Genomic DNA, 12,831 nt, shown 5'->3' with positions numbered 1-12,831 from the left:
CCCATTTTATCATACAATCCTTAACAAGCTCTGTTTCCGAGTCAATCTCTATCAATGCAAGATATATCCGTTTAATATGTGCTGATCCCTGATTTCTAATCTGCTTTATCAAATTTTCATCAGTCATTGTAAATCCATTTTTCTGGTCTTCTTTCCACCTGGCCCGTAATTGGATATATTGAAACCAAGTTTGAACAATCTTCTCTTCTCGCAAGAGGCTATATGATTTCAAACACCAAACATTCCTTTCCAGGCTTAAAATTTCCTTGTACGTAGTCACATCATGTTTGAAACCAGCATGTATATTTTCTATTGCGTGTTTTGGAATTGCCCACAATGGTATCTTGCTGCTTAGCTTATGTCTATACTTCTTCCAAACTCTCAGCAATGCCTGTCTTAAAATATGCATCCTAAACACAGTATCTACCTTCTTATCATACAACAAATATGCATGCCAGCCAAACAACAAATCATGGCCCTCAAGATTTAATAACCTCAATTGCGTCAAATTAATCCAATCGCTTATTCCTACTAATGCAGCAGCTTCATAATATGTATGCCATATTCTTTTATTGTGCAGGTAATCCTCGACATACGAAGACAGCTGGGACCAGAATTTATGTTGCTATGCAAGGAGATTATCTGAGTTTTAGCATCTTTTTTGCCATGGATGGTAAGCAAATTGCTGTAGTTCTTAAGTGAATCGTGTTGTTGTTAAATGAATCTAGCTTTCCTCATTGACTTTACAGAATAACAGAGTAGGAAGGGACCTTGGAGGTCTTCTAGTCCAACCCTCTGATCAGGGAGGAAATCCTATACCATTTCAGACAAATGGCTGTTCAGTCTCCTCTTAAAAACTTCCAGTGTTGGAGCATTCACCATTTCTGGAGGCAGGTTGTGCCACTGGTTAATTGTTCTAACTATCAGGAAGTTTCTCCTTAGTTCTAGGTTGCTTCTCTCCTTGATTAAATCTGTTGCTTCTTGTCCTGCCTTGAGGTGCTTTGGAGAATAGCTTGACTCCCTCTTCTTTGTGGCAGCCCCTGAGATATTGGAACACTGCTATCATGTCACCCCAGTCCTTCTTTTCATTAAACTAAAAAAGGTAAAGGTAAAGGTTCCCCCGCACATGCGTGCTAGTCGTTTCCGTGCCCCATTTTTACAACCTTACTGGCCACAACTGCTAAAGGAAATCACTGCGGTTATTAAGTTGCAGACATGGTTGCTAAGTGGCTTCCCCCCGTTGACTTTGCTTGTGAGAAGGTTGCAAAAGGGGATCACGTGACCCTGGGATGCTGCAACTGTCATAAATGTGAGTCAGTTGCCGAGCATCTGAATTTTGAACACACAATCCTGGGGATGGTTGTAAGTGTGAAAAATGGTCGTAAGTCCCTTTTTTTTTTAGTGCTGCTTTAACTTCCAACAGTCACTCAATGGATTGTCAAGGTCTACTGCAGGTACAAAATCCTGGTTGCGCAGCTCAACTTTTCTATACTTTAGTTCAGCAATAGGTTACATGCAGATGGTCTTCTTGTGTCAGATTCAGAGGAGGGAAAAGATTTGATCGGATGCTGAAAGGGCCACCACATCCAGTCAAGAAGCATCAGTTAACTGACCTTGGCTGACCTTGAAACCCTAAGGAAATTTGGTTCTGTTTAACTCTTGGCTAGGAGACCATCAGAAGACTGCAAGGCTCTAGGCTACACTACAAGTTGAACAAAACAAATAATAAGGAAGCAGTGGCAAGATGCACCAGGACTTGACCTCATTTAAAAAGGAACTTTCCCTTTTTTACTTTATGTCTCCATAAATTTGACAGAGGGTGTGTGTGTGTGTGTGTGTGTGTGCCATGCCTTCTGAGACAGCCAGTTCAAATGAGGAAGAAGCACCTTCTATGGTTACAGCCATGCAAGTCTCACAACAGAGAAGTTAAGGAGAGAAGGTGTTGATTGGAGAAAGGAGGCAGAATAAGATCTACAATTTTGAGCCTCCCAATCTGGACCAAGGGAAGGCTTACACCTTTTTAATGAGGTGCAAATTTTCACACAATAAACACCTTCTGGTTCCAAGAGATATAACATTGTTCTCCCTGACTCGTGCAATTATTTCTGAATTATAAGGGGTGATACAGATTGATCGGGCAGCACCTCAAAATATAATTATTATTTTTAATTTTCACTTCCGTAGAATTATATTTTAAGAAAAGAGACCCAGAAGACAACGGCGGTCCTGATAAAAAAGCACCTTAATAAAATATTTCATGGAAATTATTTAAAGCATGCACGTGGGCACCCACAGACTTCATTGACATGTGGAAATTCAACAGTTGCTGAATTCTGCCTATTAGTGAATATCTGAACAATTCCAATTAGTACATGTGCGTGTGTAAAAACACTCATACACTTGGTTACTATGTCATCTTCTTGCATATCTTCTGTGGTTGGTTTAATTATAGCAATGCCTTTTTGCTTTACGTATACCAGCACATTTAGAACCTCGCTAGAAAGTTTAAAAAAAGGGGGGGAGAAACCCCAAACCAATGAGTGAGACCCATTATCCACAACACAATGTCACACATCTTCGCACAAGAGTAAACTTGCTGCTGGGTGGGAAATGGAGATATGCAAGTACAGGCATGAATTGTTGTTTTGTTTGTTTTTGCAGCACACTACCATATAGGCCAATTCATGCTCATTCATACATCTGGTGTAAACCATGACTGACAAAGCTTTCATTTCTTCATTCCCTGGAGAGCGGGCTGATCCAGACACATTCTGATAAGGTGTCTGAACTGAAGGTGAGTGAGCCCATAGTATGCCCATAGTGGGCAGACTTACTTCCTCTCCTTCCTCATGTCTTCATTGAGTAAGGAGGATCAAATAGTCAGAGGTGTGAATTGATCCTTCATATGATTATTCTGGCTAGTGGGGTCCAGGAGAAGGACCTTCTCTGCCATTGCACCTGCCCTCCGGAAAATCCCCCCCCAGTGTAAGGTGAGTCCCAACCCTCCTGATCTTTCATAAGAGCCTAAAGATCTTTCTCTGCCAGTTAGCTTGGAGCCCCAATGGCAAAATATCACAGTGGGTGTGGTTGACTGACTAACAACAGATCCCACTTCCCCCACCCCACCATACTCCTGCCCTCCCCATCTGTAATTGGATCATAATGTTTGCTTATATTAACTTATTTACATTTTTAATGTATAAGTATATTTAACTTTTATGATTGCAAGCTGTCCAGAGTTACCATCTGCTAAAATGGGCAGCCAAATGAATGAATGAATGAATGAATGAATGAATGAATATCCTTCATACAATGATGGTGTGCTTGGAAATTGCCAGCCAGGCTGGAAGGAGGGATCAAGTGGGGCCCTATCTTGGAGTCATTGCACAGCCACAAAAGTCATAAGCCTGACGTCCCCCAAGATCCACAAAGCCCTATTTGGTCACTAACAGAAGAAGGCAAGCAGCCTGGGGAGATTCTTGTAATATAGGTCATAAACAATAAAGTTACTGACTTAGGCCAAATAGCTCTGGCTGCTTGTACCTGACATGTGGCTCATTACACATTGTATGATACAAAATTATTTCAGCCCTACCAACTCATACAAGCTTCGTTTGTACCTCACCTAGATACTTCAAAGGTTGCTGAACATTATATTTTATCCTTGGACTTTGAGGAACTAGGATCGAAAGAGTACTGACACTTTCGAGATTTGGGGTCAGAGAAGATTCCCATGAATACCTTGGGCTACCAAAACAAGAAACCAATGGATCACAGAAAAAATCAATTCTCTCTTCTGGCATCAATGATCAGGTTCAAATAATCCAACTTCAGATACATTATGCAACAACCCAGTTCTCTGGAGAAGGTTGTGATGCTGGGGAAATGTGGAAAGGAAGAGAAGGAGAGGAAGACCAACAGATGAACAGACTGTTACAGTGATGATGGGGACACCGTTGGAAAAGTTGAAGAACCACAAAGGATTGTCATGGAGAAAATCTATGCGGTTGTTAAGAGTTGGCACTAACTTGATGACATGTAATCAATATTTTATTCTAATGCATCTCATACTGTATCACACAAATCATTTTATCTCCTATTTCTTGAGCTCCAATCCCTCCCTCTAGCCCCTCCCCTCCCACTACCTCTAGTGTAGACTTCAGTTTCCAATTCCTCATCTAACCCATCAATTCTGTTTTAAGTGAGTCAACTCTTCAGCTATTCCCAAGCAACTCAGTTGCCTGAACTCAAGAATCAGCAAGTAGATTTGGAAAGATAACTCGGCTAACAGATTTGGCAAGACAAAGCCCCAGGATTTTTTTGGCAGCCAGTTATCATGGAAAGCAATCAAAGAGCCAAGCCAGATGTAATGGCTGAATGCACAGAGAGTGCAAAAGGAGGGCAGGCAATGCAGAGGTGGAGAGTGGAATGAGGAGAGGAGACTAAAAATAAATGCTAAGGATAAGAGGCAGTGAATGCTTGCAAAGTAGAGATAAGGCATCAGCGCAGGAGCATAATCAGGGAATTGGGAGAGATTTAGAAGAGAAGGCATTGGCACCACTTCTTTTCAACTGCCTATCACAAAGTAGCAATGTTATAAAACAGTTCCACTGAAGGAAGGGGATGCAGTGGCACAGTGGCTTGGTGACACTGGAACTGCCAGCCAGAAATGCCCTGTACTTGGGTGGTTCAAGACCAGCTCCCATGAGAAAAGGTGAGCTGAGGATAGAGGTTCGTTCTCTGAGCTTGTGAGTTGTTTTCCGAATGTTTCGTTACATCTCCAGTGGAATTTAGGGGATGTCAGTGTCACCCTGGTAACGAAACGTTTGGAAACCAAGCCACAAGGTCAGAGAATGAACCTCTACCCTCATCCTACACCCGAGCTACAGATGTTCATCGCTCCCCAGCTCCTGCCCGCCCAAAAGTTTGAAAGCGTGCAATACTGCAAGTAGATAAACGGGTACCACTTTTGTGGGGAAAACCTAGCTGTTTTCACGTGAGCAGAGAGCAGACCTGGATGGGTGAACGGCATCACGACAAGAGGTAAGGTGAGATGAGACCGGCGGAAGAGTCAGCAACCTGAGCGCCGCTAGTTAATTGGCATAAAACTAGTTTGTCCCCTGTGGTGCCCCAAGGCTAAACACGCAAGGGCCAAACAAAATGAACTAGCAGTCTAGGCTGTCAGGACTGCATTGTGTGTCCAGCACGTGTAGATTTCTCTGATGTTGTATGCCATATGCTAAATAAATAATAATCAACTGAAGGAATAACAGCTTCCATCTGGCAAAATCAGAAGAAGCGAGGAGAAAGCAACATTTTCATTCCTCCTTCTACATGCCTATGTCTCAGCTGCAGTTTGCAGTTGCATGCCATCGTTCCAAGATATGGGAAAAGACCATCTGCAAATGAAAATAAAATATCACAGTTGGCCATCTGCTGGCAAAAAACTAAGACTGCAGGTCTAAGACCATCCAGGTGATGTGTGCCTTCAAAGGTCTGGAGCCGCAAAAAAACAAACAAAAGTGCTATGGGTCCCAACAACCTTGTTTCTGAGCTGGTGAGGAGAAAAAATATGATTTGTTTGGTTCTGTAGGAAGAAGTCATAATGAATCAGTTGTAGATGATGTCATGTTTTTCTTTCATTCTAACAATGGTAATTTGCTTGTAGGATTCTTGTGCTGTTTACAACAGGGGTTACTTTAGTGAGAAGCTGCAAGGGATATGGCCTGGCACACTGCCATAGTAGGACTTTGTAGAAGCTGTTTAAGCTTCTTTTTTCAACCTTAACTACAGGAGAGGCTGAAGGCCACTTCAATGCTGGGAGATATTCTGGAAATATCTTTTAAAAGTGGCCACTGATCCATTAGCAGTTCACAAACCTTTTCTTTTTAATTGTGCTTCTTTTTCCTGAAAAGAGTGCTCAAAAGGGTCCTAATGCAATGGGTTGGATGCTGGGTTTTATTCCTCACCTATAGGATAACAGAATAACAGAGTTGGAAGGGGCCTTGGAGGTCTTCTAGTCCAACCCCCTGCTCAGGCAGGAACCCTATACCATTTCAGACAAATGGCTGACCAGTCTCTTCTTTAAAAACCTCCATATCCACAACTTCTGGAGGCAAAGCCATTCCACTAATTAATTGTTCTAACTGTCAGGAAATTTCCCCTTAGTCCTGGGTTGCTTCTCTCCTTGATTAGTTTCTATCCGTTGCTTCTTGTCCTGCCTTCAGGTGCTTTGGAGAATAGCTTGACTCCCTCTTCTTTGGGGCAGCCCCTGAGATGTTGGAACACTGCTATCATGTCACCCCTCGTCCTTCTCTTCGTTAAACCAGACATAGACAATTCCAGTAACCGTTCCTTATATGTTTTAGCCTTCAGTCCCCTAATCATCTGTGTTGCTCTTCTCTGTACTCTTTCTAGAGTCTCAACATCTTTTTTTACATCGTGGTGACCAAAACTGTATGCAGCATCCCAAGTGTGGCCTTACCAAGGCCTTGTAAAGTGGTATTAACACTTCATGTGATCTTGATTCTATCCCTCTATTAATACAGCCTAGAACTGCATTGGTTTTTAAGCCAGTCCTAAACTGCATTATAATCTTTTAAGTAAGATCCCTCTTTTTTTTTCTACATGTGTACAACCCACATATCCTCAGACAATGACTTCATAAGCATCAACTAAGCACAGGTGCAATTGTTCAGTGTTGCCTCAGCCATTTACAAGCCCTTGTTTCTAAGTCACCATTTTAGGATTTAGTGAATTGACTGAAGCCCGCCAGTCGCAGTTTATTCAATAAAACCACGGTTTGGCATCTATTTAAACCCAGGCACTTTGCAAAGAAGTGCTGAGCTATTCTTACAGTAATCCTGATAATAGACAGTGGCTGCATGTTGCATACTGAAGGGGGAGACGGGTGGAACTCCCCCCCACCACACACTTCCAGAGCAGCAACATGAACATGAAAAAAGAAAGAAAAAAAAGAAAGCCCCAATTGCTGTAACTATTCAAAAGTACTCAAAACTACTCAGAAAGCGATGGTTTGTACACGGGGCTGCTCTACATTTCAAAGCGCCTCTTCTGAAGATTTGCACAGCCTTACTGAATAAAGCAAGCAGACAATTCTTCTTTTCAAGGTATTGAGGGCTTTCTTCCAGAGCTTTATGCAAATGGCTTTTCTTGTGTCTCTCAACAGGTTCCGCGTGATTTTGAGGCAAGACTAAAATGTGTTTGGCAGAAATAACAGATATCATTTGCGTGTAAGCTAGAAGTCATGGTGTCTCCAGCAAACCACGTTAGCCCTCATTTCTGTTCTCTCTTTCTCTTTCTCTTTCTCCCTCTTTCTCTCCCTCTCTCTCTCTCTCTCTCTCTCTCTCTCTCTCACACACACACACACACACACACACACACACACACACACACAGAGATGCACACAGACAATGACAGTCAAACCCATATCATCTGTCTCCAGCTTAAATGGCCAGCTTGTTAATAGCTGCTTTCTACATAACTGAAAAATCAATGGACGAAACAGTTATTTTAGAGAGAGAATGAACTGCAGTTCAGTTCTCAACTTCACACAAAACAGCCATGTTTGGACTACCCATCTCTCTCTTTCTCTCATTTTTTCCCCTCTCCATCTGCCCTGGATTCACAACTTAATCATCTTCCTATCGGTAGGGTAAGAAAGGAATAGTTAGTACCAGACTGCTGGAAGAGGCCAAGGAGAAGGTGGCTCCCCCATGAATAGGTGTGTGTGATTTGTCTGCCTACCCCAATGGGTCTCTCTGTCCAAGAAGCAAAAAAGGGGGAGATAAATGATGAGCTAGCAGCTGGGAGGACCAACAATCGGGCCATTGAGAAACTGAATGAGGCCTCCCAATGGCACTCCGTCCTTTCCAGGGGACGGCCTATGTTCCAAAATGTGCATCCATTTAAGAACCTCCAATGGCCATCTCCAAAATGTGTGTCCCCTTCCACAGGTTCAAACACTTTGTTCTTTCAACACATTCAACCTGTGTGCAGAATTAACCCCCTTGGGGGTGGGGGTGGGGTTAGACAATACATTAAGCTTGACCATTTCCACCGGTAGCCATATAATGCACTGGGTAAGCCATGTGGTTGCATTCCCGACCACTTCTCAACTATGTGTAGACACCCAAATCAGAAGATTCTCTCTAACTGAGGAACTGAACTTCAATTCACTGAATGATTTCCTCTTTCAGATGCTCCCAAACTCATCCTGTTTCATTCTGGTACAAGGGCTAGAGTAGACTATCCATCCCGTTGCTCATCTAGATGATGATGAGTCCAGCCATTGCTCCTTGCAAGCTGGTGCGTGCCCTTGGGGGTCTTCTCAAAGCAAGACTCTCCCCATCTTTTCCTTTGCACAAATCCCATACCTGTAGATTCGCTCAGGGAAGGCAAAGAGAAATCTGGCTGCATTTTTGATCCCACCCAACCACCCACCCACGCACCAAAATAAGGCATCTGTTTATGAGCCGGTTTACATCTCTTTCTCAGCCAAGGAGTGCAAAATAAAGCTCTCTCTCTCTCTCTCTCTCTCTCTCTCTCTCTCTCTCTGTGTGTGTGTGTGTGTGTGTGTGTGTGTGTGTGTGAGAGAGAGAGAGAGAGAGAGAAAGAGAGAGAATGAATAACCCTATCAGAATTCACCAAGGCTGCCCCAGGAGTCAGAGACTGATTTGATATTAACAGATCGGTCCAGAAAATATAAAGTGATCGATGCAATCTTGGGAGAGACATCGAAAGTCCCAGAAACCAGTTAGAACCAGAGGCAGGAATTGGGGAGCAGTGAGAGGGGAGAAGAATAGCACATGTGATGCAGACCTGCCCCTTATTTTTTCACCCATGGCTTCACAAATACGACCCCCCCCCCAAGACAACATCCATGCCCCAGCTGGCACTCAAGCCATCTCCAGTACTTCTTTTAAAGGTGTCCATCCTGCAAGTTGGCACAAACTCAGCTATCCAACTGCCCGGCACCCCTCCTTTTAAAATGCAGAAGGAAAGGCCTCACTCTTCCCTTCCCTCTCCCAGCACTCTTGCCACCGGTTCCACAATCATATTCTTTTGCAAGCACCAACAGCATCTTAAACGGACCACGCCAGTCTTGAAAATGCTCTTTCAACGCCCCCCCACCTGCACCCCGAGGCAATGTCTTTGCATCCTCCCCAGAATTTGCCTCTCCAACCAGGCAAGCAAGCAAACTCCTGGCTGGGTACCAGATCACAACTCCCTGGGTGGGCAGAGCCAGCCACGAGCAGGAGCTCCAGCAGGCTCCTTTCGCACTAAATCCCCACCCGCTGGTAACCGATTTGTCCCTCCCGGAGGGGGAAACGCATCCCACCCCCAAAGCAAGAGACACCCCCCCCCCGCCCGGCAGTCAGCAAGAGTAGCCCAAAGCGATTTGCTCCTACCTGAGGGTGGCGCTCTCTCCTTGCTTGACCGTCACGTTGTCCATGGCCTTGGGAAAGGTGGCCTCTCCGCTGCGCACCGGCACTCCTGCGGGCACAAGGAAGAGCAGCCTCAGACACACGACCACCAGGCACCGCCAGGGCAGGACCAAGCCCCCCACGAGCCCCATCCTGGGATGCGGAGACGTCCCTCCAGGCTAAGATAGACTGCGCCGGGAGCTGGAGGGGGCGGGGGCGAGGCTGAGGGAGAGGGTGCGGCGGCGGCAGCGAGCGGGGAGCAAGCGGAGCCCGAGGCGCTTCTGCGGATAGACGGTTAGCGGGGCGCCCGGGGGAAATCCAGCTCCGGAGACGCGGGGAGCCCAGCAGCGGTTCGAGGGGCTCCCGGAGAGGCGCGGATGGCGAGGCCGGGGGAAGCTCCGGGCTCTCCTTCTCGGTCCGGGTTCCGAAGCCGGGCTAAGTGGCTGCGCGGCTCCGGCCGGCAAACTTTCTGCGCCGCCGCCGAGGAAATAGGCAGGCAGGCAGGAGGAGGCGGGCGAGGCGAGGCGCAGAGTCCCCGCCGCGGGGCGCTTGGGGAAGCGGAGCGCCCGTCGGAGCCAAGGAGAACGGCAGGCGGCCGGCTGCGGCTCTCGCCCCCTGCGCGCTCGCTCGCTCGCCAAGTCGCCCAGCCGAGCGGCCGAAGGAGCCCCGACGCCGCCCTCGCTCGCCTCAGTCCTCAGCCGTCCGGGCTTCTCCGGCTCGGCTGGCAAGGCTGCCGCCGCCGCCGCCGCCGCCGCCGCCGCCGCCCCTCGGCGGCTCAAGGCAGGAGGCGGGCGAGCGGGCGAGGCGGGCGAGGCGGGCGGGAGGCTACCGCCGCTGCCGCCGCTGCTACTTCTGGCCTCCCCGCGCCTCTCGCCCCGCTCGCCGGGCGCCTCCTCTCCGCCGTCCCTCCCGCGCGCGCCCCCCGACGGGTTGTCATGGCAGCGTCTCCATCGCCGACCGGGGCAAGGGCTCCTCGGGGCAGCCGCGGCCACCGGGCGGGCTCCGCACACGCAGCGCCCCGCGCCAAGCACCCGGCCGGGCGGCGGGAGAGGAGGCGGCGGCGGCGGCGGCGGCGGCGCGCGCTCCTGCCCTCCCTCCCGCGCGCGTTAACCCTCCCGGCGCCGCGCTTGGGGGACTCGGACGGGAGGCTGGAGCCCCGCGGGAGACGGCGGCGGACGACTGCTGCCTCCTCCCAGGGGAAGGGAGCAAGGAAGCCACCCACCCAGCGCCCGGCGACGCGCGGCTCCCTCGCTGTGACACACACACACACACACACACACACACACAGACACACACACACAAACAAACACACACAAACACACCGAGAGCGATCCCCCGGCCGGGGATCTGGAGCTGCGACGCTCAGGCAAGCTCCTCTTTCAGGACTCCGGCGTGGAAGGGAAGGGAAGGGAAGGGAGAAAGAAAAGAGAGAGAAAAGAAGGAAGGAAGGAAGGAAGGAAGGAAGGAAGGAAGGAAGGAAGGAAGGAAGGAAGGAAGGAAGGAAGGAAGGAAGGAAGGAAGGAAAGGAGGGAGGGGAGGGAAGGGAAGGAAGGGAGAAAAGAAGAAAGAAAGAAAGAAAGAAAGAAAGAAAGAAAGAAAGAAAGAAAGAAAGAAAGAAAGAAAGAAAGAAAGAAAGAAAAAAAAGAAAAGGTAGGGAAGGGAAGGGAAGGAAGGGAGAAAAAAAGAAAGAGAAAGAAAGGAAGGAAGAAGGAGGAAGGAAGGAAGGAAGGAAGAAGTGGGGAAGGAAGGAAGAAAGAAAGAAGTTGGGAAGAAAGAAAGAAAGAAAGAAAGAAAGAAAGAAAGAAAGAAAGAAAGAAAGAAAGAAAGAAAGAAAGAAAGAAAGAAAGAAAGAAAGAAAGAAAGAAAGAAAGGAGGGTGGGTGTTTGCAGGCTTCCGAGTGTCACAGGACACTTTGCATCCCTGCTCAAAGGATGTACTGGGAAGGTTGCTGAGACTTGTCCTTGTCTCCTGCTGCCACCATTCCCACCCTCCTCTCCAGCCAGCAGGAGAACTTTGGGTCAGGAGATTGAGTTCTTCTGCATTTGGGGGTAGGATGGTGGGGCTGGGGAACTGGCCAATACAGTCCCCAAAATGTCATGTTGGTGGATTTAGCAAGGGGCTGGGAGAGAGTTCTGAATTCAGGAAAAGAAAAACTATCATTGAAATCCTATTAGGGGCTTTTTTTTCTTCCTACCCATGGATGAACCCAATATCCCATTCTCCACTTATTCACTTTTCTGGGACTTCTGCTCCAGATATCATGGTGTGGAATGGAGATGGTCATGGTGGATGAAAGGAGCAGGGCAAAGAAAGAGAGAGGGCACCAGATTGGGGAAGATCTACAGGATAGAATTGTAGAGTTACAAAGGATAAAGTTAGAAGGCATACAGAAACCTCTCTGGAACTTCTTCCAGACGGGTGAATCTAGGTCATAGCAATAGCATTTAAGCTTAGATACCACTCCATAGTCCTTTTAAAGCACTCTCTGGGTAGTTTACAATATAAATGTTATTTGCATATTGCCCTCAACAATCTGGGTCCTCATTTTACCCACCTCGGAAGGATCGAAGGCTGAGTCAACCTTGAGTTGGTCAGGATCAAACTCCAGGTTGCGGGCAGAATTTGCCTACAATACTGTATTTTAACCACTGCACCACAAGGGCTCATCAAACATTGCAACCGAAGCACTGACATTACCTACTTTGCTAATGAAACATCTGCAAGAATGCAACCAAGCTCAGAGAGCACCAAGAAGCCCACATTGCAATCCAAATACTTCTGAAGGAAGCCACAGTGGGGAAAGTGGCATTTCCTTTGCATGCAAATTTGAAATTGATGCCACTAAATTCTCTGGTGCTAATTTACTAGGTCCGAGTTTGGGTGGGGAGGGTTGAGGATGAGGGTTGAGGGTTAGTCCAGGGGAAGGACCAACACTGACAAACAATACGGTGTCTCCAACAGAATATTTCCACTGATGATGTTACCTAGCTGGGTAATGAAACGTCTGCAAGAAAACAACCAAGCTTAGAGAGCATTAAGTACCCTGATATGATAAAGAGTCTCCCATTTAAGCTCAACTTCTGGTGATTACATAAAAACCTGGCCTTCTTCAAGTTTGTTATTTCAACTTCCTTCCATTCCAGCTGTTCAGCCCTATGATTTCCTGCTGATTTTTCCTTCCAAGTAGTAACCAAGCCTGATCTTGCTTAGTTTCTAAGTTCAGATATGGTCATTTGGATGGTTCCACCTGCTGAGACACGGGAGGAACATTAAATGAACACTCTACTCAGCCTGGACTTTCAAGACCTTCCAAATAATAAAAAGGAGCCATGTATTTTACTGACAACCTCAGCAAAATTTAACAAAGGGGCATTACTGGATGATT

The 12,831-nt window shown here is 47.0% G+C and overlaps 1 protein-coding gene across 2 annotated transcripts in view; it reads right to left on the bottom strand.

The window, feature by feature from the left end:
• LOC308671462 (opioid-binding protein/cell adhesion molecule homolog) overlaps window positions 1-12,831 on the bottom strand; it is a gene marked incomplete at its 5' end in the record, with an annotated part of 598,349 nt that overhangs the window by 279,844 nt on the left and 305,674 nt on the right. Inside the window, one exon of one of the 2 annotated variants that reach the window (XM_081333652.1) lies at window positions 9,432-9,516. In XM_081333652.1, coding sequence (XP_081189778.1) covers window positions 9,432-9,516 — 85 coding nt within the window. Of the gene's footprint in view, window positions 1-9,431; window positions 9,599-12,831 lie in introns of those variants that run through there. The other variant, XM_081333651.1, reaches the window with a different exon arrangement.

This window comes from Vipera berus (genome assembly GCF_964194415.1).
Source record: "Vipera berus genome assembly, chromosome: 8".
NCBI lineage: Eukaryota > Metazoa > Chordata > Lepidosauria > Squamata > Viperidae > Vipera > Vipera berus.
The sequence above is the reverse complement of the archived record's forward strand: the minus strand, read 5'-3'. Positions and strand labels throughout refer to the sequence as shown.